General features: G+C 46.2%; 2 protein-coding genes, 1 long non-coding RNA gene and 1 pseudogene across 3 annotated transcripts in view; 1 reads left to right on the top strand and 3 right to left on the bottom strand.

Annotated features, from left to right (window-relative positions):
- The window catches only part of LOC144485303 (uncharacterized), a 461,444-nt gene that overhangs the window by 399,427 nt on the left and 36,849 nt on the right, over positions 1 to 25,168 (bottom strand). The gene's annotated exons all lie outside the window — the stretch shown is intronic.
- Positions 1 to 25,168, top strand: part of LOC144485280 (uncharacterized) — a 67,023-nt gene that overhangs the window by 17,048 nt on the left and 24,807 nt on the right. The window contains exons 4-5 of the mRNA XM_078203488.1: positions 1,095 to 1,514; positions 21,682 to 21,774. Coding sequence (XP_078059614.1) covers positions 1,095 to 1,514; positions 21,682 to 21,774 — 513 coding nt within the window. The remainder of the gene's footprint in view (positions 1 to 1,094; positions 1,515 to 21,681; positions 21,775 to 25,168) is intronic.
- Positions 1 to 25,168, bottom strand: part of LOC144485283 (uncharacterized) — a 64,624-nt pseudogene that overhangs the window by 22,225 nt on the left and 17,231 nt on the right.
- LOC144485284 (uncharacterized) overlaps positions 1 to 25,168 on the bottom strand; it is a 283,279-nt gene that overhangs the window by 248,430 nt on the left and 9,681 nt on the right. The window lies entirely within an intron of this gene.

Genomic DNA, 25,168 nt, shown 5'->3' with positions numbered 1-25,168 from the left:
GACTATAAAAAGTGTAAGAAAATACTGAAGAGGGAAATCAGGAGGACAAAAAGAGGGTCTGATATGGATCTGGCAGGTAAGATTAAAGAAAATTCCAAGAGGTTCTATAGCTATATTAAGAGTAAAAGGGTGGCTAGAGAGAGAATAGATCCCCTTAAAAATCAGTATGGCCATCTGTGTGTGGAGCCACAGGAGATGGGTGAGATTTCTAATGAATACTTCTCTGTGTTTACTGCGGAGAGCACCATGGGTGCGAAAGAAATAAGGGAAACAAGTGGTGATGTCTTGGGCACACGCATGTTACTTGGGAGGAGGTATCTGCAGCCTTATAAAAGCAAATTACTGCGGATGCTGGAATCTGAAACCAAGAGAGAAAATGCTGGAAAATCTCAGCAGGTCTGGCAGCATCTGTAAGGAGAGAAAAGAGCTGATGTTTCTTGTCTCGATGACCCTTTGTCAAAGCTCTGAAACATCAGTTCTTTTCTCTCCATACAGATGCTGCCAGACCTGCTGAGAATGGGGAGAGAGTGTGTGGGATGGAGATTTACAGCTTTTGGGGAATGAGAGAGGAAAGAATGTTCCATAGAAATTGTCTGTTCTGAATTTCTATCCTGTACTGACACTGATGACTTTTGGAAACTCATTTTACAGGATATTGAAAGAGGAATCACAGGCTGAAATCTCAAACGTCACGTCTCGATCTGACAGAGTCTTATTCCTTGGGACCTCAATATCATCGGACTTTGAATCCAGAAGGAGAAATGATTGTCCAGTCTGTCGATTTGAAAAGATTTGAAATGTCAGTGTGAGTGAAAAAGCATCAACACACTGCTACACTCGAGTGAGTGTGTTCCAATGCACTGACGAAAGATCTTTAACCAGTTACACAGCCTGAATAAATATCACACCATTCACAGCGGGTGGAGACTGTAATCTTGTTCTGTGTGTGGACGAAGTTTCAACTAATTGTCCACCCAAGAGAGAGGTAAGGACACCCGCACCATGGCGAAACCATGGAAATGTGTGGACTGTGGGAAGAGATACAGAGCCCCATCTCTGCTGGCAGCTCATCGGCGCAGCCACACTGGGGAGAGGCCATTCACCTGCTCTCAGTGTGAGAAGGGATTCATTCAGTTATCCAGCCTGCGGACACACGAGCGAGTTCACACTGGGGAGAGGCCATTCACCTGCTCTGAATGTCGGAAGGGATTCACGCAGTCATCCCACCTGCAGACACACCAGCGAGTTCACACTGGGGTGAGGCCATTCACTTGCTCTCAGCGTGGGAAGGGATTCATTCAGTTATCTACCCTGCGGACACACAAGCGAGTTCACACTGGGGAGAGGCCATTCACCTGCTCTCAGTGTGGGGAGGGATTCACTTGTTCATCCAACCTGCGGACACACGAGCGAGTTCACACTGGGGAGAGGCCGTTCACCTGCTCTCAGTGTGGGGAGGGATTCACTTGTTTATCCACCCTGCAGAGACACCAGCGAGTTCACACTGGGGAAAGGCCCTTCACCTGCTCTCAGTGTGGGAAGGGATTCACTCAGTTATCCAATTTGCGGGCTCACCAGCGACTTCACACTGGGGAGAGGCCATTCACCTGCTCTCAGTGTGGAAAGGGATTCACCCAGTCATCCGAGCTGTGGGCACACCAGCGAGTTCACACTGGGGAGAGGCCCTTCACCTGCTCTCAGTGTGGGAAGGGATTCACTCAGTCATCCAACCTGCAGAGACACCAGCAAGTTCACACTGGGGAGAGGCCATTCACTTGCTCTCAGTGTGGGAAGGGATTCACTCGGTTATTCCACCTGCAGGCACACCAGCGAGTTCACACTGGGGAGAGACCATTCACCTGCTCTCAGTGTGGGAAGGGATTCACTCAGTCATCCAGCCTGCGGGCACACCAGCGAGTTCACACTGCAGAGAGGCCGTTCACCGGCTCTCAGTGTGGGAAGGGATTCAGAGTTTCATCCCGGCTGCTGAGACATCAGCAAGTTCATGAGTGATGACAGGAGTTGGATTCTGCTGTTATTGTTTCTGCTCTCAATTACATCCAGGACTGCATTTTGTTCCTTCTCACAGTTGGTCAATGGGGAGGGTCAGAGGGTTTCTTTGTGCTGGACTGGCCGGTCTCAGCCTCCAGTGGGCTGATGCTCTTTCAGTCTTTTTGTGAATACCTGGTTTCAAATGTCACAAGGATCACAGAGTGACAGGGTGTTAGGAAGTTCAGAGATATTTAGTCAGAAGAAAACAGAGGTTGGCAGTGCAAAGGTACATTTCTGAATGGAGGGCTGTGACAAGTGACATTCCTCAGGGATCAGTGCTGCGACCTTTGCTGTTTGTAATATATATAAATGATTTGGAGGAAAATGTAACTGGTTTGATTGGTAAGTTTGTGGATGACACAAAGGTTGGTAGAATTGCGGATAGCGATGGGGACCGGCAGAGGATACAGCAGGATATAGATCAGTTGGAGACTTGGGCGGAGAGATGGCAGATGAAGTTTAATCCGGACAAATGTGAGGTAATGAATTTTGGAAGGTCAAATACAGGTGGGAAATATACAGCAAATGGCAGAACCCTTAAGAGTATTCATAGGCAGAGGGATCTGGGTGTCCAGGTACACAGGTCATTGAAAGTGGCAACGCAGGTGGAGAAGATAGTCAAGAAGGCATACGGCATGCTTGCCTTTATCGGGTGGGGGCATTGAGTTTAAAAATTGGTAAGTCATGTTGCAGCTTTATAGAAACTTAGTTTGACCGCACTTGGAATCTAGTGTTCAGTTCTGGTCACCACACTACCAGAAGGATGTGGAGGCTTTGGAGAGGGTACGGAAAATATTTATCAGGATGTTGCCTGGTGTGGAGGGCATTAGCTATGAGGAGAGGTTGGAGGAACATGGTTTGTTCTCACTGGAATGACGGAGGTTGAGGGGAGACCTGATAGAAGTCTACAAGACAGAGTGGATATTCAGAAGCTTTTTCCCAGGGTGGAAGAGTCAGTTACTAGGGGACACAGGTTTAAGGTGCGAGGGGCAAGGTTTAAAGGAGATGTACAAGGCAGGTTTTTTACACAGAGGGTGGTGGGTGCCTGGAACTCGTTGCCGGGGAAGGTAGTGGAAGCAGATACGATAGTGACTTTAAGATGTGTCTTGACAAATATATGAATAGCATAGGAATAGAGGGATATGGTCCCCAGAAAGGTAGGGGGTTTTAGTTCAGACGGGCAGAATGGTTGCTATAGGCTTGGAGGGCCAAAGGGCTTGTTTCTGTGCTGTAATTTTCTTTGTTCTTCGTTCTGTTTGGAACATCCCAAATGCCCATCCAATTTCCTTTTTAATTGTTTATTGTCTCCACTTCCTCCACCCTCGTAGGCAACAAGTTCCAGGTCATTACCATTCGCTGCATCAGAATATTCTTCCTCACATCTCCCCCCCCCCCCCCCACACTCCCCCTCCCCACTCCCCCTCTTGCATCTCTGACCCAAAACAAGAAATCTGTGTCCCCCTCGTCTTGTCCCATCAGCTATTGGGAACAGCTTTTCTTTGTCCACCTTATCTAAACCTGTCAGAATCTTGTCCACCTCTATCAAATCTCCCCTCAACCTCCTTTGCTCCAAGGAAAATAACCCCAGTCTGACATTGACAATAAAGAACAAACCAACAGAATATGTTAATACCTGAAATCAAATGGGAATGTTTAATTTCTGTTTTAAAGATATTGTGAATATATTGTCCTGGACAATAACGGAATTGGAATAACTCACCTTGGGTGTGGTTGAATGGAATATATCAATCTGATATCCACCTGCAGTCTAGTGAAAGTCTGGAATGTGTAGCTGGAAATCCCTCCCTAACAGCACTGTGGGTGTACTTACACCTCAGGCATTGTAGCAGTTCAGGAAGGCAGTGTTGGGGTTGACCATGGCCGAGGCAGCTACATACAGCCACATATTCTGTTATAATTGAAGGACTGCAGATTGAATGTGAGGCATTGTGGGACTGGACTATCTTGACCACATTCCTGTGACTGCCCGGAAACACGTGTCTATTTTAGTTTATAATTGAGGATTTCTGGGAATAAGTTAAATGCGGAAATATTAAGCATCGCCTGGAGGAATTTGGAATAACTGAGAATTTTATCCCCAGATAAAGAACAAAGATTTTGCCGGTGTTTGGCTATAACGTGTTTGGGATTTTAAATCAACAAAGATGTTGCCTCTAAAATCAGTCCTTGTCGGTTGGCTTTAAAAAGGTTCAGTTATAATGAAGGATCTTGTATCTTATTTTAATCAAGGAGTTGTGAGCTTGTAGTGCTCTGTCGCTTTAAGAAGCTACAGCTGCGAGAGAGAATGCTGAAGATTCATTGTTTGAAATTTACGAGCTGTGAGAATCTGTGTGTTTTGTTTGTTTTCTGTGGATGTTTGTAGATATGTTTTATCATTGTTTTGGGCTACATTTGTTAAGGTTTATCTTTCTGGGGAATTAACCTCACCTTGAGTCTTTAATTAAAGGCATTTTTGGAAGTTTAAAAACAGAATCACAAGAACACTTCAGTAATTAATTTTGGTTATTGTTGTTGTAAAGCACATGCTAAGTTTCTCTGTTTGTGTGTGGATGATATTTGTGGGATGAATGCTTCAAGCTTTGAGGTTTTCTGTCTGTGATTTAAATCAAACAGATTTTTAAAAAAGGAAGTGTGATTAATAAAACCTTTTTTTGTTCAGAAGTTATGAACCTGGAGCCATTTTTACTGGCCAGAGACAGGATTCCAGGATATTTTATGAAACATGTGGGAATTTTAATCCGGATACAATTCACCCATGTGAGAATGAGAGTTTTAATTTGTAATGGTTATTTAAAATTTGACACATGTGAAATGATTCTGACCAATCCTGTGTTGGATTGATCTTGGGTTAAACTTCCTGTCAGGTCCAAAGATTTATTCCTAACGCAAGTAACACAAAGAAAAGGAAAATTCTGGAATTGGATACTGAAGGAAAGAGTTTAAAAAGAGAGAGCATTAAATAGAAATGATTCCCAGACCATGTGGTCATTCGATTAAAACAAAGGAAGGGTGCTGACGTCCATTTGAGAACTTTTAATCCACCCCATTTCTAACTAAGGGAGTCTGTGTACAAAGAAAACCCAAGAAAGACCCCCCCCGAAGGGGGGGTTTGGAAAGCATCATGATGAGGGCACCTGTCCATCACAAAGCCCCATGATGCCCAGATACTAATTTTATTGAACCTATAATGTATGTAATCTATCACCATTCTGATTGGATTGTGTCCAGCCAGGATGAGCTGAGTAACTGGATAAGAATTGATGATATTCTGTGTTGGATGGAGTTGCACATGGTCAGCCCCTGTGGCTTCTCCCCGCTGGCCTAGCTCAATAAACTGTTTGTCGATTGAATCAGGCACAACACACTGGGTACATTACCACTTCATCCTTGGGAGTGGCCTGATAGGCCGTGGTCCAGACTAAATGTGGCCTTTGGGGGGCCTTTCATGAATCACATGTGTTTGGTCATTGTAAATGTGCATTCAAAATGGTTGGAAGCACAGATCATGAGTAATATTCCAGCTCCTGTGACAACAGAGAAGCTCTGTCAAATTTTCACTTGCCCTGGGTTACCAGATTGGCTTGTTTCAGATAACGACACTCTGTTTACAAGTGAGGTGTTTCAGGAATTCCTGTAAAGGAATGGTCTACGCCATGTGCGTACTGCACCATTTCATCTGGCTACAAATGGTCTTCATGATGTGGAGATGCTGGCGTTGGACTGGGGTAAACACAGTAAGAAGTTTAACAACAACAGGTTAAAGTCCAATAGGCTTATTTGTTAGCAAATGCATTTGTTAGCTCGTGGCATTTGCTAACAAATGAACCTGTTGGACTTTAACCTGGTGTTGTTAAACTTCTTACTGTACAAATGGTCTCGCAGAAAGAGCTGTTCAAAGTTTGAAGGAGGGATTGAAAAGAATGGCAGGCGATACTTTAGGAACAAGCTCTCAAGATTTTTGTTCCAGTTTCGCATCACACCACAATCCACAACCGGACTCTCCTGTGGAATTTTTTGGTCGAAGGTTGAAGTCTCATCTGGATCTGCTTCATCCAGATTTCAGAACAAAAGTGAGCAGGAGACAAGAGAAGCAGAAGGAGGGACACGACTGCCACGCCAAAGAGAGGCAGTTCAAACCGGGTGATCAGGTTTACATCAGAAACTTTGGGAGTAACCAAAGGTGGTTACCGGGAATAATTTTAAACCAAAGTGGTCCAGTATCTTGGGTGGTGAGACTGTAAAACGGAAGAGTTGTTCGCAGACACCAAGACCATATTCGCTTGCGGTGTGACCCCGAGTCAGAACAGTTTCAGAGTCAGCAACCATTACTGAGAACATGGCAGAGGGTCATGCTGCTGTGGATGTTCACCAGGAAATGGTTCCAGCTTTGCCAGTTGACTCTGCTGTGGGAGTGGAAGAGGAATGTTCATGTACAGATTCTCAAACTCCCTCTTCACCTCCCATTCCAGAAACACCATTACAAGATTTACCAGTGGTATTGTACAGGTCGCAATGCAACCACAAAGCTCCTGACAGACTTCCGTATTGTTAAAGACATTACTTTGTTGTATTTCTGTCCTGATGGGGGATTGAAATTTAAGGGGAGGAGAAGTGTTACAGAGTGTTCTTCTCAACCTTTCTCCCCTCTGAGCACGTGCGGGCTTTGGGCGGGGTTTCAGTCTGCAAGTCCAGGCTGGTTCCAATGCTCCTGTTTCCTTTTGTTTGCCAATGAGCTTTAAACTTTGTTATTTATTTATATAAAGAACATCCTGCTTTTCACAATGCATTTGACTACCTTATTTGTGGACTGAAGTTCCCACAATTGTAAAGCAGGAGATTAGTTAAATGAACAGCCTGAATTGAGAGACAATTAAAGAATAAATGCTTCATTAATACAGATGTTAGGATGGAAATGTAAATTTGAACACAAAAGTTCTTAACTTTTAGAATTATAAACATAATAAGAATGGTTAAAATGCTGTGGGAATTATAAGATATTGCCTTCTGATGCCAACAGAATAGAAAAAAAGACTTGTTAGGATGGCCTGGTGGCACACTGGTTAGCACTGCTGCCTCACAGCGCCAGGGACCTGGGTTTGATTCCCGGCTTGGGCGACTCTGTGGACTTTGCACGTTGTTCCCGTGTCTGCCTGGTTTTCTTCCGGGTGCTCTGGTTTCCTCCCACAGTCCGAAAGATGTGCTGGTTAGGTGCATTGACCATGCTAAATTCTCCCTCAGTGTACCCGAACAGATGCCAGAGTGCGGTGACTCGGGGATTTTCCCAGGAACTTCATTTATTAGTGTCACAAGTCGGCTTACATTAACACTGCAATGAAGTTACTCTGAAAATCCCCGAGTCGCCACACTCGGGCGCCTGTTCGGATACACTGAGGGAGAATTTAGCACGACCAGTGCACCTAACCAGCACGTCTTTTGGACTGTGGGAGGAAACCGGAGGACCCGGAGGAAACCCATGCTGACATGGGGAGAACATGCAGACTATGACCCAAGCCGGGAGTCGAACCCAGGCCCTGGTGCTGTGAGGCAGCAGCGCAAACCACTGTGCCCTACCGAGGTGTTGGGAGCTGTTGATTTTACAAGTTATCCATGTTTTTGGAGCCATCACTTCATGTCCTGGTCTGAGAAGGATGGAGAAAGTCTGTTCATAAGATATAGGAGCAGAATTAGACCATTCGGCCCTTCGAGTCTGCTCCGTCATTCTATCATGGCTGATATGCTCCTCATCCCCATGTTCCTGCTTCTCCCCATAACCTTTCATAAGTTCATATGTTCAATTGTTAAAGCTAAACTTTCTCCTTTTACTGTTAATTGATACTTTGCTTTTTTATATTTCTGACTTGTTACATTTTTAATGGTTAATAAACTTACTGAATCACCGTTTAAAGTATTCTTTCGAGCCACATGGTTAAGTCACTGGAACCTGGTGTGATTTACAGTTATGGAGTTATTGTAAACAGGAGAACCCCATAAATCTTAGTTCAAATAAATCAAAGTTCTCACAAATGGAATGCTATCCTTTATTCTGAGAGAAATTGAACAGAGAAATAAAGATGTTCTGCTTCAGTGAGACAGGGCGTTGCTGAAACTGCATCTTGAACACTGGGTGCAGTTTTGTCTCCAATTAAACAAAGGATCGTAGGATCCCTGCAGTACAGACAGAGGCCGTTCTGCCCATTGAGTCTGTACCAAACAGCATCCCACCCAGGCCCTATTCCCATAATCCCACGCATTTACCCTGCTAATCCCCCTCACGCAAGGGTCAATTTAGCACGGCCAATCAACCTAACCCGCACATCTTTGGACCATGGGAGCAAACTGGAGCACCCGCAGGAAACCCACGCAGACACGGGGAGAATTTCCAAACTCCACACAGATAGTGAATCGGACCAGGGACCCAGGAATTGAACCTGGGTCCCTGGCGTTGTGAGGCAGCAGTGCTAACCACTTTGCTGCCGTGCTGCCCCATTTTATAAATACCATGGAAGCAGTTCAGAGGAGGTTTACTAGATTGACTCCCATCCAGTAGTGTGAAATGTTAACTCTGTTTCTCTCTCCACAGATGCTGCCAGAGCTGCTGCGTTTTTCCAGTTCTTTCTGTATTTATTTCAGATCTACCTGTAGTGGGGGGAAAAACACTATTTACTGTCCAGGATAAAATAAATGTCCTTCATCAGCTTTCGTGGATCATTTCAGTGGAAATGTGCTCTCCCAGGCTCAAAGAGCATCAGCCCACTGGAAGCAAAGTTGTGCGACCGGCCAGTCCAGCAGAAAGAAACCCTCCGACCCTCCCACTTCACCAACTGTCAGAATGAACATGGTTCAGTCCTGGATGTGATTAACAGCAGCAATAACAGCAGAATCCAACCCCTGTCATCACTTGTGAACTCGCTGGTGTCTCCGCAGGCTGGATGACTGAGTGAATCCCTTCCCACACACACAGCAGGTGAACGGTCTCTCCCCAGTGTGAACTCGCTGGTGTTCCTGCAGGTTGGATGATGATCTAAATCTCTTTGTGCAGAGAGCAGCTGAATGGTCTCTCCTCAGTGTGAGTGCGCTGGTGGATCATCAGATCCCCAGAACGTTTGAAACTACTTCCACATTCAGAGCATTTAAAGGGTCTCTCCTGGGTGTGAGTGAGATTGTGACTCAGCAGGCTGGATGAATGAGTGAATCCCTTCCCACACACAGAGCAGGTGAACGGTCTCTCCCTGGTGTGAACCCGCTGGTGCTCCCGCAGGTGAGATAACGTTCTAAATGTCTTTGTGCAGTGAGAGCAGCTGAACGGTCTCTCCCCAGTGTGAATCCGCTGGTGGATCATCAATTCCCGAGAGCTTTTGAAACTACTTCCACAGTCAGAGCATTTAAAGGGTCTCTCATTGCTGTGAGTGACTTTGTGTTTTGACAGATTGGATAACTGCATAAATCCTTTCCCACACACCAAGCAGGCGAATGGTCTCTCACCAGTGTGACTGCGTCGATGAGTTTCCAGGTGAGATGGGAAACTGAATCCTTTCCCACAGTCCCCACATTTCCACAGTTTCTCCGTGGTGCGGGTGTCCTTGTGACTCTCCAGGTTAGACCATCAATTAGGTCTGACACAGAACACAGCAATGATGTTCTCCCTGCTGAGAATGTTGAGATGCTTTTTTCAGTTGTGTCACTGGTTAAAGCTCTTTCTTCAGTCTGTGCACTCGAACACTCTCAGTCAGGTGTGTGTGTGTCTGTCCAGTCACACTGATGTTCAAAACCTTCTGAAGCAGACAGGACAGAGAAACATTTCTCCTTCTAGATTCAAAGGCCAATAGCATTCAGGTCCCAATGAATAGAGTGACGTTTAGTTTGAGATTTCTGCCTGTAAATCCTCACCTTCTCATATGCTGCAAAAAGAATTTACAAAAGTCATCACTGTCAGCACAGGTTAGAAATTCAGAACAGCCAATTCCAGTTTCTATGGAACATTCTTTCCCCTCTCATTGCCCAAAAGCTGTAAATCTCCATCCCACACACTCTCCCTCCATTCTCCCTCTGCTGTATCTAATATTCACCCTCCCAATTCTCCTGAAGGTGCTGATTGAGGCTGATTGACAGATCCATGCTCACTGCTTCCTGTCCTGGACACACACAGCTGAAAATCTCAATGCAGGCTGCCAGACAGATAAATGTCCATATGACTGGACTAAAACTGTGTGGAATATATGCACTGGATTCACTTCCTTTCCCTTCAGTTGCTGCAAGTCCCCAATTTCCAGCAGAATGAGAAAAGAAATGGAAAGGGGGAACATATTCTGTTAGTTTGTTCTTTATTGTCGATGTCAGGCTGGGGTTGTTTTCCTTGGAGCAAAGGAGGTTGAGGGGAGATTTGATAGAGGTGGACAAGATTCTGACAGGTTTAGATAAAGTGGACAAAGAAAAGCTGTTCCCATTAGCTGATGGGACAAGGACGAGGGGGGACACAGATTTCTTGTTTTGGGTCAGAGATGCAAGGGGAGGAGTGGGGGTGGGAGGGGGTGGGGGGATAGATGTGAGGAAGAATATTCTGATGCAGCGAATGGTAATGACCTGAAACTCGCTGCCTACGAGGGTGGAGGAAGTGGAGACAATAAACAATTAAAAAGGAAATTGGATGGGCATTTGGGATGTTCCAAACAGAACGAAGAACAAAGAGAATTACAGCACAGAAACAAGCCCTTCGGCCCTCCAAGCCTATAGCAACCATGCTGCCCGTCTGAACTAAAACCCCTACCTTTCCGGGGACCATATCCCTCTATTCCTATGCTATTCATATATTTGTCAAGACACATCTTAAAAGTCACTATCGTATCTGCTTCCACTACCTTCCCCGGCAACGAGTTCCAGGCACCCACCACCCTCTGTGTAAAAAAACCTGCCTTGTACATCTCCTTTAAACCTTGCCCCTCGCACCTTAAACCTATGCCCCTCACACCTTAAACCTATGCCCCTCATAATTGACTCTTCCACCCTGGGAAAAAGCTTCTGATTATCCACTCTGTCCATGCCCCTCATAATCTTGTAGACTTCTATCAGGTCACCCCCCCTCAACCTCCGTCACTCCAGTGAGAACAAACCATGTTCCTCCAACCTCTCCTCATAGCTAATGCCCTCCACACCAGGCAACATCCTGATAAATATTTTCCGTACCCTCTCCAAAGCCTCCACATCCTTCTGGTAGTGTGGTGACCGGAATTGAACACGAGATTCCAAGTGCGGCCTAACTAAGGTTCCATAAAGCTGCAACCTGACTTGCCAATTTTTAAACTCAATGCCCCGGCCGATGAAGGCAAGCATGCCGTATGCCTTCTTGATTATCTTCTCCATCTTCATTGCCACTTTCAATGGACCTGTGTACCTGTACACCCAGATCCCTCTGCCTATGAATACTCTTAAGGGTTCTGCCGATAACTGTATATTTCCCATCTGTATTAGACCTTCCAAAATGCATTACCTCACATTTGTCTGAATTAAACTCCATCTGCCATCTCTCCGACCAAGTCTCCAACTGATCTATATCCTGCTGTATCCTCTGCCGGTCCCCATCGCTATCCACAATTCCACCAATCTTTGTGTCGTCCACAAACTTACCAATCAAACCAGTTACATTTTCCTCCAAATCATTTATATATATGTTACAAACAGCAAAAGTCCCAGCACTGATCGCTGAGGAATGTCACTTGTCACAGCCCTCCATTCAGAAATGTACCTTTGCAATGCCAACCTCTGTTTTCCTCTAAATATCTCTAAACTTCCTCACACCCTGTCACTCTGTGATCCTTGTCACATTTGAAACCAGGTATTCGCAAAAAGACTCAAAGAGCATCAGCCCACTGGAGGCTGAGACCAGTCAGTCCAGCACAAAGAAACCCTCTGACCCTTCCCATTGACCAACTGTGAGAATGAACAAAATGCAATCCTGGATGCAACTGAGAGCAGAAACAATAACAGCAGAATCCAACCCCTGGAATCACTTGTGAACTTGCTGGTGTCTTAGCAGCCGGGATGAAACGCTGAAACCCTTCCCACACTGAGAGCAGGTGTATGGCCTCTCCCCAGTGTGAACTCGCTGGTGTGTCCACAGGTCAGATGACCGAGTGAATCCCTTCCCACACTGAGAGCAGGTGTATGGCCACTCTCCAGTGTGAACTCGCTGGTGTGCCTGCAGCTCGGATGGCTGAGTGAATCCCTTCCCACACTGAGAGCAAGTGAACGGCCTCTCCCCAGTGTAAACTCGCTGGTGTGTCTGCAGGCTTGATAACTGAGTGAATCCCTTCCCACACTGAAAGCAGGTGAACGGCCTCTCTCCAGTGTGAACTCGCTGGTGTGACTGCAGGTGGGATGACTGAGTGAATCCCTTCCCACATTGAGCGCAGGTGAATGGTCTCTCCCCAGTGTGAACTCGTTGGTGAATCCGTAAGCTGGAGAACTGATTAAATCCCTTCTCACACCGAGAGCAGATGAACATCTTCTCCCCAGTGTGGCTGCGCCGATGAGCTTCCAGCAGACATGGGGCTCTGTATCCCTTCCCACAGTCCGCACATTTCCATGGTTTCTCCATGATGCAGGTGTCTTTGCCTCTCTCTTGGGTGGACAATTAGTTGAAACTTCGTCCACACACAGAACAAGATTACAGTCTCTACCCGCTGTGAATGTTGTGATATTTATTCAGACTGTGTAACTGGTTAAAGCTCTTTAGTCAGTGCATTGGAACACTCTCACTCGAGTGTGGCAGAGTGTTGATGCTTTTTCACTCACACTGACATTTCAAATCTTTTCAAATCGACAGACTGGACAATCATTTCTCCTTCTGGATTCAAAGTCCGATGATATTGAGGTCCCAAGGAATATGACTCTGTCACGTCTAGACGTGACGTTTGAGATTTCGGCCTGTGATTCCTCTTTCAATATCCTGGAAAATGAGTTTACAAAAGTCATCAGTGTCAGTACAGGATAGAAATTCAGAACAGACAATTTCTATGGAACATTCTTTCCTCTCTCATTCCCCAAAAGCTGGAAATCTCCATACCACACACTCTCTCCCCATTCTCAGCAGGTCTGGCAGCATCTGGATGGAGAGAAAAGAACTGATGTTTCTGAGCTTTGACAAAGGGTCATCTAGACAAGAAACATCAGCTCTTTTCTCTCCTTACAGATGCTGCCAGACCTGCTGAGATTTTCCAGCATTTTCTCTCTTGGTTTCAGATTCCAGCATCTGCAGTAATTTGCTTTTATAAGGCTGCAGATACCTCCTCCCAAGTAATATGCGTGTGCCCAAGACATCACCACTTGTTTCCCTTATTTCTTTCGCACCCATGGTGCTCTCCGCAGTAAACACAGAGGAGAAGTATTCATTAGAAATCTCACCCATCTCCTGTGGCTCCACACACAGATGGCCAGACTGATTTTTAAGGGGATCTATTCTCTCTCTAGCCACCCTTTTTCTCTTAATATAGCTATAGAACCTCTTGGAATTTTCTTTAATCTTACCAGCCAGATCTATATCAGACCCTCATTTTGTCCTCCTGATTTCCCTCTTCAGTATTTTCTTACACTTTTTATAGTCAGAGTGATTCACTTGTCCCCGATTGCCTAAACCCAATGTATGCTTCCTTCTTTTACCTGACCAGAGCCTCAATGTCCCTTGTCTGCCAGAGATCCCTAAATTTACCATTCTTTCCCTTCATCTTAACAGGAATATACTGTCCCTGGACTCTTGATATCACACTTTTAAAACCTCCCATTTGCCATTCATTCCTTTCCCTTCAAACAAACTCACCTAATCGACATCTGCTAGATCCTGCCTAATGCCCACAAAAGTGGCCCTGCTCCAGTTTAGGGCCTTGACCTGTGGACCTGTCCTATCTTTTTCCAGAACTATTTTGAAACTATTGGTGCTCCCAATCGTGCTCCCTGACTGACACTTCAGTCACTTGCTCCACCTCATTTCTTAACTGTCTAATAGAAAGTGAGTCCAGGAATTGATGATGAAAAATAAGGAGCTGGGAGATGAATTGAACAAGTATTTTGCCTCGGTGTTCACAATAGAGGATACAGTTAAAACTCAGAAACAGCTGGAAATCAGAAAACAGAAGTGTGGGATGAACTCTGAAAAAGCACAATTCCCAGGGAAGTGGTCCTCAGCAAACTGTTGGAGCTGTGGGCTGATGAGTCCTCGGGTCCTGCTGGGCTTCATTCTCGGGTCTTAACAGAGTGAGATAGTTGATGTGTTGTTCAATTTTCTAAAATTCCGCATCGGGAATTGGATAAAGGGAAACCGGTGGATGCGCTGTACTCAGATTTCCAGAAGACATTTGATGAGGTGCCACATCAAAGGTTATTGCAGCAAATAAAAATTCATGCTGCGGGGATAACATATTGGCGTGGATAGAAGATTGGCTCACAGCAAACAGTGGGCAGAAATGGATCATTTTCTGGTTTAAGAGAGAGAGAAACCTGGGCCAATCTTTCCAGAGTCTGCACATTCCCTGGATTCACTTCCTTTCCCTTCAGTTGCTGCAAGTCCCCAATTTCCCCCAGAATGAGAAAAGAAATGGAAAGGGGGAAACATTGATTTCCTCCCAGATGGTGCAGAGGAGGAAGTTTCACTCTGAAGCTCATTGGACAACTTCCGCATTGTGACGCCACGATAGATCCGAGCCTGAATCAGCCAATAGACATCGGCCTGCTCCGCCACGACGTCCTGGGGTTCCAATGCGCAGGCCCGGGCGAGCGGACGCGGGAACCCCGCCCCCACCCATTGTTCCCTCCCCCTGCACCTCCTCGAGCCAAGGTTTCCAGGCAACCGGCTGGCGGCTCCGGCCAGAGCGAGAAGCCGCTCGGTGATCTCCCCCGGCCCAGGACGGCGCATGTCCAAGGGAGAGGGGCAGCTGCGCATCTGCGGAGGGCTGCCCCCCCTTCCCACCAGCACGCAGAGGTGTTGACCAATGGGAAGAGTTGGAGGACCGGAAGTACCTTTCTCCTGCAGCCAACCAGAGCCCCCATTGTCTGAATGCGGAAACCAGACAATGAGCTTGTTCACCCGCAAAGCTGCTGCTGCTGTTCTCGCCGAATGAAGATTGAGCTTCAGACAGACTCAAACTTCCTTCTGTCTCCCACATCTGTGAGTAAAACACTTTCTTTTATCCCCCTTTCCATTTCTTTTCTCATTCTGGGGGAAATTGGGGACTTGCAGCAACTGAAGGGAAAGGAAGTGAATCCAGGGAGGCTGCAGACTCTGGAAAGGTTGGCCCAGGTCTCTTTCTCTCTCTCTCTTAAAGACATTGACATCCTTTGCTCCCTCAGCTTGACACATTGATTTGTCTGGCTAAAAGGATGGTCCCTTTCCGAATGTTCACAATTAAAGGGCTGGTTTCCCCAGGAGATGGCTGACATTTAAGAGAACAATAAATTAATATAGGACAGAGATATGCCTAGTGTTGTTATATTGTAGATTTGATATATTATTTATGGTTCTGTAACAAAGTACATTTATTATTATTTCTCATCTTGTAATGTAACACTGAAGCAATGTTATATATTTTCACTCATTGAGTCATTACAGCACAGAAGGAGTCCATTCAGTAACTTGAATCCATGCCGACTCTCTGTAGAACAATCCAGTCAGTCCTATTCCCTTTCTATATTCCCTTTCCCCTGCAAGTTTATTTCCTTCATGTGCCCATCTAATTTCTGAAATATATTAAAGGGGACAGTAAACTAATATAGGACAGAGACGTGTCTGATGTTGGGGTTTTAAAAATTCATCCTTGGGACACGGGCATTGCAAACTGGGCCAGCATTTATTGCCCATCCCTAATTGCCCTTGAACTGAATGGCTTGCTGGGCCATTTCAGAAGCTGGGTGAGAGTCAACCACATTGCTGTGGCTCTGGAGTCACATGTAGGCCAGACTGGGTAAGGACGGCAGATTTCCTTCTCTGAAGCACATTAATGAACCAGATGGGTTTTTTTGGTCAATCGACAATGGTTTCATGGTCATCAGTAGATTCTTAATTCTAGATTTTGTTTTTAAATTCAAATTGCACCATCTGCCGTGGCAGGATTTGAACCGGGTCCCCCAGAACATCAGCTAAGTTTCTGGATTAATAGTCTAGCGATAATACCGCGAGGCTATCCACTCCCCTGTTGTTATATGGTACAGATTAGATATATTATTTATAGCCCTGTAATAAAATACACTTGTTATACCTGGCTGTGTAATTTTGGACTGCAGCTATATTATATATTTCCAACAATCTCTTCCCTCAGAGAATTGTTAGTATCTAGATTTCTCTTCCATAGGGACCAGTGGAGGGATTGAATATATTCAAGGATGAGTTAGACAGTTTTTGAATGACAAGGGAGTCAATAATTATTGGGAACAGGCTGGAAAATGGAGAGAAAGCTCAGATGAGGATTTCTTCACTCAAGGATGTGGTGATGTTTTGGATTCTCTACCCCAGAGGACTAGAGAGCCTCAGTCATCAAGAATTTTCAAGAGAGGGATTGATAGGTTTCTCGATATTGAAGATATCGATGGATATGGGGGACAGTGTGGGGAAAATAATGCAGAGGTAGATCAACCAATAATCTCAATGAATGGTTGAGCAGACTCGATGGGCCGAATGCTGACTGCAGCTCCTATTTGTTCTGATTTCTGTGCTGGACAGGAAGCAGTGAGCATGGATCTGTCAATCAGCCTCAATCAGCACCTTCAGGAGAATTGGGAGGGTGAATATTAGATACAGCAGAGTGAGAATGGAGGGAGAGTGTGTGGGATGGAGATTTACGGCTTTTGGGGAATGAGAGAGGAAAGAACATTCATTAGAATCATGGAATTGCTACATCTTATCAACCGTCCCTGAGCTTTCACAATGAATCCCACTTCTGAGGACACCCTTATCTCTGACTTGTCTGTACTGCTGGCAGTCTCACAAAGCAGCTGCCTGTGTGCTGATACGGGAGGCCCTGCTGGGCAGGTTTAATGCTCCATGACTGTGTCTTTAATGAATGCTCCATAGAAACTAGAAATGTAGATTTGAATTTCGATCGTATTCTGAATTGTGATGTTTTTTCTAAATTGACTTACAGGATATTAGACAAGGAGAAATCAGACAGAAATCTCCAACATCACATCGAGATCTGACAGAGTGACTCGACTTCTTGGGACCTGAAGATTTGAATCTAGCAGGAGAAATGTTTGTTTGGCCTCTTGGCTTCAAAAGATTGTAAACATCGATGTGACTAGAAATGCACTGAGATACACACACCCGAGTGAGAGTGTTCCAGTGCACTGAGTGTGGAAAGAGCTTTAACCAGTTACACAGCCTGAAAATACATCGCAGCATTCACAGCGGGGAGAGACTGTACCCGTGTTCTGTGTGAGATTTAACTGATTGTTTAACCTGGAGAGTCACAAGGACATCCACACCATGGAGAAACCGTGGAAATGTGGGGACTGTGTAAAAGGATTCAGATATCCATCTGCACTGGAAACTCATCGACGCATTCACACCGGGGAGAGACCATTCAGCTGCCCTGTGTGTGGGAAGGGTTTCACTGTTTCATCAAACCTGCGCACACACCATCTCACTCACACCAATGAGAGACCGTTTAAATGCTCTGACTGTGGGAGCGGATTCAAAAGCTCTGGAGAACTGGTGTCCCACCAGCGCATTCACACTGAGGAGAGACCGTTCAGCTGCTCTCACTGCTCAAAGAGATTTAAAACGTCATCCAGTCTGTGGGAACATCAGCGAGTTCACACTGGGGAGAGACCATTCACCTGCTCTGTGTGTGGGAAGGGATTCACTCAGTCATTCCACCTGCTCAGACACAATCTCACTCACACCAATGAGAGACTCTTTAAATGCTCTGACTGTGGAAAAGGATTCAAAAGCTCTGGTGAACTGGTATCCCACCAGCGCACTCACACTGAAGAGAGACCGTTCAGCTGCTCTCACTGCTCAAAGCAGTTTAGAACATCATCCAACCTGCGGACACACCAGCGAGTTCACACCGGGGAAAGACCATTCACCTGCTCTGTGTGTGGGAAGGGATTCACTCATTCATCCAGCTTGCTGAAACACAAAGTCACTCACAGCAATGAGAGACCCTTTAAATGCTCTGACTGTGGGAGCGGATTCAAAACCTCTGGAGAACTGGGGTCCCACCAGCGCATTCACACTGAGGAGAGACCATTCACCTGCTCTCACTGCTCAAAGAGGTTTAGAACATCATTCAACCTCTGGAGACACCAGCGAGTTCACACTGGGGAGAGACCGTTCACCTGCTGTGTGTGTGGGAAGGGATTCAATCATTCATCGAACTTGCGCGCACACAATCTCACTCACACCAATGAAAGACCGTTTAAATGCTCTGACTGTGGGAGCGGATTCAAAAGCTCTCAGGAACTGATGATCCACCAGCGCATTCACACTGAGGAGAGACCGTTCAGCTGCTCTCACTGCACAAAGAGGTTTAGAACGTCATCCAACCTGCGGACACACCAGCGAGTTCACACTGGGGAGAGACCATTCCCTTGCTCTGTGTGTGGGAAGGGATTCACTCAGTCATCCAGCCTGAGGAACCACAAAGCCACTCACTCCAAGGAGAGCCCCTTTAAATGCTCTGCCTGAGAGGCCGGCTTCAGAAGCTCTCAGGAACTGATGATCCCCGAGCACATTCACACCGGGGAGAGGCCGTTCAGCTGCTCTCACTGTTCAAGGAGGTTTAGAATATCATCAACACTGCTGAAACACCAGTGAGTTCACACCGGGGAGAAACCATTCACCTGCTTGGTGTGTGCGAAAGGATTTACTCAGTTATCCAGCCTGCCCAGACACAACATCATCACACCCAGGAGAGACCCTTTAAATGTGGGCGTGGCTTCAAAAGCTCTCGGGAACTAATGTCCCACCAGTGAGTTCACACCAGGCAGAGGCTGGTCACCTGCTCTGACTGGGAAGGGATTCACTCAGTCAGCAAACTTGGTGAAACACCAGTGAGTTCACAAGTGATGACAGTTCTGGGATTATTCTTGTGAATCTTTCTTGCCCCTTCTCCAGTGCCTCTATTTCCTTTTTCTAAATGGAGATCACAAATAGAACGTGGAACAGTACAGCACAGGAACAGACCCTTCAGCCCACCATGTTTTTTGCATCCGTATTTACTAAGGAAACTGGCATGGAGTCTATGGAAATAAGGCAAACAAGTAGGGAGGTCATGGAACCTATACAGATTAAAGGGGAGGAGGTGCTTGCTGTCTTGAGGCAAATCAGAGTAGATATATCCCCAGGACCGGACAGGGTATTCCCTCGGACCTTGAAGGAGACTAGTGTTGAAATTGCAGGGGCCCTGGCAGACATATTTAAAATGTCGGTATCCACGGGTAAGGTGCCGGATGATTGGAGGATAGCTCATGTTGTTCCGTTGTTTAAAAAAGGCTCAAAAAGTAATGCAGAAAATTATAGGCTGGTAAGTTTGACGTCAGTAGTAGGTAAATTATTGGAAGGAGTACTAAGAGATAGGATCTACAAATATTTGGATAGACAGGGACTTATTAGGGAGAGTCAACATGGCTTTGTGCGTGGTAGGTCATGTTTAACCAATCTATTAGAGTTTTCTGAGGTTACCAGGAAAGCGGATGAAGGGAAGGCAGTGGTTGTGGTCTACATGGACTTCAGTAAGGCCTTTGACAAGGTCCCGCATGGGAGGTTAGTTAGGAAGGTTCAGTCGCTAGGTATACATGGAGAGGTAGTAAATTGGATCAGACATTGGCTCAATGGAAGAACACAGTAAGAGTTTTAACAACACCAGGTTAAAGTCCAACAGGTTTATTTGGTAGCAAATGCCATTAGCTTTCGGAGCGCTGTCCCTTCGTCAGATGGTAAACCTCTCTGCACCCTCATCAAAGCCTCTGCATCCTTTCTGTAATGTGGCGACCAGAATTGAACGCAATATTCTAAGTGCGGCCCAAACAAAGTTTTATAAAGCTGCAACATGGCACGCTGACTCTTGTACTCAATAAAGGCAAGCATGCCATATGCCTTCTTTACCGACTAAATATTTGTGTGGCCAATTTCAGGGAGCTCTGGACTTGAACCCCAAGATCCCTCTGTACATTAACTGTCTACTTATCCTTAATATTTGATCGGACAAAACCGCACCGACCTCCTCAGAAGACAAACACGGGACACAGTGGACAGAGTACCCTTCGTTGTCCAGTACTTCCCCGGAGCGGAGAAGCTACGGCATCTCCTCCGGAGCCTTCAACATGTCATTGATGAAGACGAACATCTCGCCAAGGCCATCCCCACACCCCCACTTCTTGCCTTCAAACAACCGCACAACCTCAAAGACCATTGTCCGCAGCAAACTACCCAGCCTTCAGGAGAACAGTGACCAAGACACCACACAACCCTGCCACAGCAACCTCTGCAAGACGTGCCGGATCATCGACACAGATGCCATCATCTCACGTGAGAACACCATCCACCAGGTACACGGTACATACTCTTGCAACTCGGCCAACGTTGTCTACCTGATACGCTGCAAGAAAGGATGTCCCGAGGCATGGTACATTGGGGAAACTATGCAGACGCTGCGACAACGGATGAATGAACACCGCTCGACAATCACCAGGCAAGACTGTTCTCTTCCTGTTGGGGAGCACTTCAGCGGTCACGGGCATTCGGCCTCTGATATTCGGGTAAGCGTTCTCCAAGGCGGCCTTCGCGACACACGACAGCGCAGTCGCTGAGCAGAAACTGATAGCCAAGTTCCGCACACACGTGGACGGCCTCAACCGGGATATTGGGTTCATGTCACACTATTTGTAACGCCCACAGTTGCGTGGACCTGCAGAGTTTCACTGGCTGTCTTGTCTGGAGACAATACACATCTTTTTAGCCTGTCTTGATGCTCTCTCCACTCCCATTGTTTTGTTTCTTAAAGACTTGATTAGTTGTAAGTATTCGCATTCCAACCATTATTCATGCAAATTGAGTCTGTGTCTTTATAAACTCTGTTTGTGAACAGAATTCCCACTCACCTGAAGAAGGGGCTTAGAGCTTCGAAAGCTTGTGTGGCTTTTGCTACCAAATAAACCTGTTGGACTTCTTACTGTGTTTACCCCAGTCCAACGCCGGCATCTCCACATCACGAAAGAGCTTTAACCAGTTACACAGCCTGAAAATACATCACAGCATTCACAGCAGGGAGAGGCTGCTACCGTGTTCTGTGTGTGGAAGAGGCTTCAACTGGAGAGTTACAGGGACACCCGCACCATGGAGAAACCTTGGAAATGTGGGGACTGTGGGAAGGGATTCAGATTCCCATCTCAGCTGGAAATTCATCGACGCAGTCATACCGGGGAGAGACCGTTCACCTGCTCCGTGTGTGGGAAGGGATTCACTCAGTCTTCCCACCTGCTGTGTCACAATCTAACTCACAGCAATGAGAGACCCTTTAAATGCTCTGACTGTGGGAGTGGCTGCAATAGCTCTGGAGAACTGGTGACCCACCAGCGCATTCACACTGAGGAGAGACCGTTCAGCTGCTCTCACTGCACAAAAAGGTTTAGACGGTTTTCTAACCTGCGGAGACACCAGCGAATTCACACTGGGGAGAGGCAGTTCAGTTGTTCCATGTGTGGAAAGGGATTCACCCAGTCATCCGACCTGCGGAGACACCAGCGAGTTCACACTGGGGAGAGGCCATTCACCTGTTCTGTGTGTGGGAAGGGATTCACTCAGTTACCCAGCTTGCAAAGACATAATCTCATGCACACCAATGAGAGACCGTTTAAATGCTCTGACTGTGGGAGCGGCTTCAGAAGCTCTCAGGAACTGATGATCCACCAGCGCATTCACACTGAGGAGAGACCGTTCAGCTGTTCTCACTGCTCAAAGAGATTTAAATGGTCATTCAGCCTGCAGGTCCACCAGTGGGTTCACACTGGAGAGAGACCACTCACCTGTTTGGTGTGTGGGAAGGGATTCACTCAGTCATCCACCCTGCTGCGACACCAGCGAGTTCACACTGGGGAGAAGCCGTTCACCTGCTCTGTGTGTGGGAAGGGATTCACTCAGTTCTCCCACCTATTGAGTCACAATCTCACTCATATCCAGGAGAGACCCTTTAAATGCTCTGACTGTGGGAGTGCCTTCAAAAGCTCTCGGGAACTGACCTCCCACCAGCGCATTCACACTGAGGACAGACCGTTCAGCTGTGCACACTGCTCAAAGAGGTTTAGAAGCTCATCCGACCTGCGGGTACACCAGCGAGTTCACTTTCTCGAGAGGCCATTCACCTGCTCTGACTGTGGGAAGGGATTCACTCAGTTATCCTACCTGCGGGCACACCAGCGAGTTCACCAGTGATGACAGGGATTGGATTCTGCTGTTAATCACATCCAAGAATGAACTTTGTTTATTCTGACAGTAGGTGAAGTGGGAGGGTTGGAGGGTTTCTTTCTGCTGAACTGGCCGGTCTCACAACTTTGCTTCCAGTGGGCTGATGCTTTTTGAGCCTGGGAGAGCACATTTCCACTGAAATGATCCACAAAAGATCGGCGGCACAGTAGCGCAGTGGTTAGCACTGCTGCTTCACAGCTCCAGGGTCCCGGGTTCGATTCCCGGCTCGGGTCACTGTCTGTGTGGAGTTTGCACGTTCTTCTCGTGTCTGCGTGGGTTTCCTCCGGGTGCTCCGGTTTCCTCCCACAGTCCAAAGATGTGCGGGTTAGGTTGATTGGCCAGGTTAAAAATTGCCCCTTAGAATCCTAAAATGCGTAGGTTAGAGGGATTAGCGGGTAAATATGTGGGGGTAGGGCCTGGGTGGGATTGTGGTCGGTGCAGACTCGATGGGCCAAATGGCCTCCTTCTGCACTGTAGGGTTTCTATGATTTCTATGAAAAGCTGATGGAGGACAATAATTTTATCCTCAATAGCAAATAGTGTTTTTTCTACCGCTACAGATAGATCTAAAATAAATGCAGAAAGAACTGGAAAAACACAGCAGGTCTGGCAGCATCTGTGGAGAGAGAAACAGAGTTAATGTTTCACGTCCAATGTAACTCTACTTCAGAACGAAAGAGAGGGAGAAATGTGATGGGTTTGATGCTGGTGAGAAAGGGGGGAGGGTCAGGGAGAACAAAAGGGAAAGTCAGGGATTGGTTAGAGGGTGGGTGAGATTAAATGACAAAAATGTCCGGGAACAAAAGGCAAAGGGAGAGGTAATGGTTGTTGGAAAGAAACAAAGCATTGGTCCAGAGTAAGTGTGAATGGCAGAATAAAGGACAGCTCTGTCTGGACTTTAACCTGGTGTTGTTAAACTTCTTACTGTGGAAGCAAAAAAACATGAAAACAAGATGCAGGCTGACTCAGCAAATAAAAACAAATTAAAATGTAGGAGAGAGTTCAGGGTGTGAAGTTGTTGAACTCAATGTTGAGTCCAGAAGGCTGTAAAGTGCCTCATCGGAAGATGAGGGGCTGTTTGTCCAGCTTGTGTTGGGCTTCTCCGGAACATTGCAGCAGGCCGAGGACAGAAATGTGAGCGTGAGAGCAAGGTGGTGAATTCTAATGGCAAGCGGAAGGTCAGGGATTGGATTGTGGGCTGAGCGGAGGTGTTCCACAAAGAGGGCAGGGAACAGGCTACAGAGGAATTAAAGAGAAACCATTTGGGTCCAGAACATTGTGAACATCCTTTTACTCTGGTTGTCTTTGATCCTCAAGTCATTTTCTGTTTGTTTTTAACCATGTTCTGTTTCATTAATAAACTTTTATCAATAAAAATATTTGATTGTTCTGGACTTTTCCTGCTGAGATTGATGCACTTTACGGAAAGTGGGTGAGAGGGGTTGGCAGGCTCTTTAACAGAAAGTGAATCCCTCTAAGGTAATTGGCAAAGGAGCCAGAGGAGGAGATGAGATTTTATTTTGTTTGACACAGCGAGTTGTTCTGATCTGCCTGAAAGCAGATTCAATAGAATCTTTCCAAAGGGAAAAGACTTGAAAGGGAAGAATTTGCAGGGCTGTGGGGAAAGAGCAGAGTAAGAGTTTTAACAACACCAGGTTAAAGTCCAACAGGTTTATTTGGTAGCAAATGCCATTAGCTTTCAGAGCGCTGCTCCTTCGTCAGATGGAATGGATATCTGCTCTCAAACAGGGCACACAGAGACACAAACTCAAGTTACAGAATGCTGATCAGAATGTGAATCTTTACAGCTAATCAAGTCTTAAAGATACAGACAAGGTGAGTGGAGAGAGCATTAAGCACAGGTTAAAGAAATGTGTATTGTCTCCAGACAGGACAGCCAGTGAGATTCTGTAGGTCCAGGCAAGCTGTGGGGGGTTACCGATAGTGTGACATGAACCCAAGATCCCGGTTGAGGCCGTCCTCATGTGTGCGGAACTTGGCTATCAGTTTCTGCTCAGCATAAGTCTTCCAGTCTTATTTCATAATTCTCAGGAATTTGTGACCAACATTCAACATCGGAGCAGAAGTTGGCCATTTGGCCCTTTGAATCTGCTCCACCATTTATTTAGATCATGGCTGATCTGTTTGTGTTGAGTTCCACATTCTCGTTCTACACCTGATACTTTTGATTCCCTGATCCAACAAGAATTAGTATAAAGGCAAAATTCTGCTGTTGCTGGAATCTGAAACAGAAACAGAAAATGCTGGACAATCTCAGCAAGTCTGACAGCATCTGTAGAGAGAGAATAGAGACAACATTTCAAGTCAGGATGACCCTTTTTCAGAGCTGAAGACAAAGAAAATCAGACAAATTTATCCTGTGAGGGTCAAGAATTAGAAAGCAATCCATTAAACCTCCTCTGAACCACGTTCAATGCATTTGTATCATTTCTTAAATAGGAGACAAAGCTGCACCGAGTGTTCAAGATGCAGTCTCAGCAACGCCCTGCATAACTGAAGCATGATGTGGAGATGCCGGCGTTGGACTGGGGTAAACACAGTAAGAAGTCTCACAACACCAGGTTAAAGTCCAACAGGTGTATTTGGTAGCACAAGACACTAGCTTTCGGAGCGCTGCCCCTTCGTCAG

Source organism: Mustelus asterias, unplaced genomic scaffold (assembly GCF_964213995.1).
Source record: "Mustelus asterias unplaced genomic scaffold, sMusAst1.hap1.1 HAP1_SCAFFOLD_184, whole genome shotgun sequence".
Classification (NCBI taxonomy): domain Eukaryota; kingdom Metazoa; phylum Chordata; class Chondrichthyes; order Carcharhiniformes; family Triakidae; genus Mustelus; species Mustelus asterias.
This window is presented reverse-complemented; position numbering and strand designations above follow the sequence as displayed.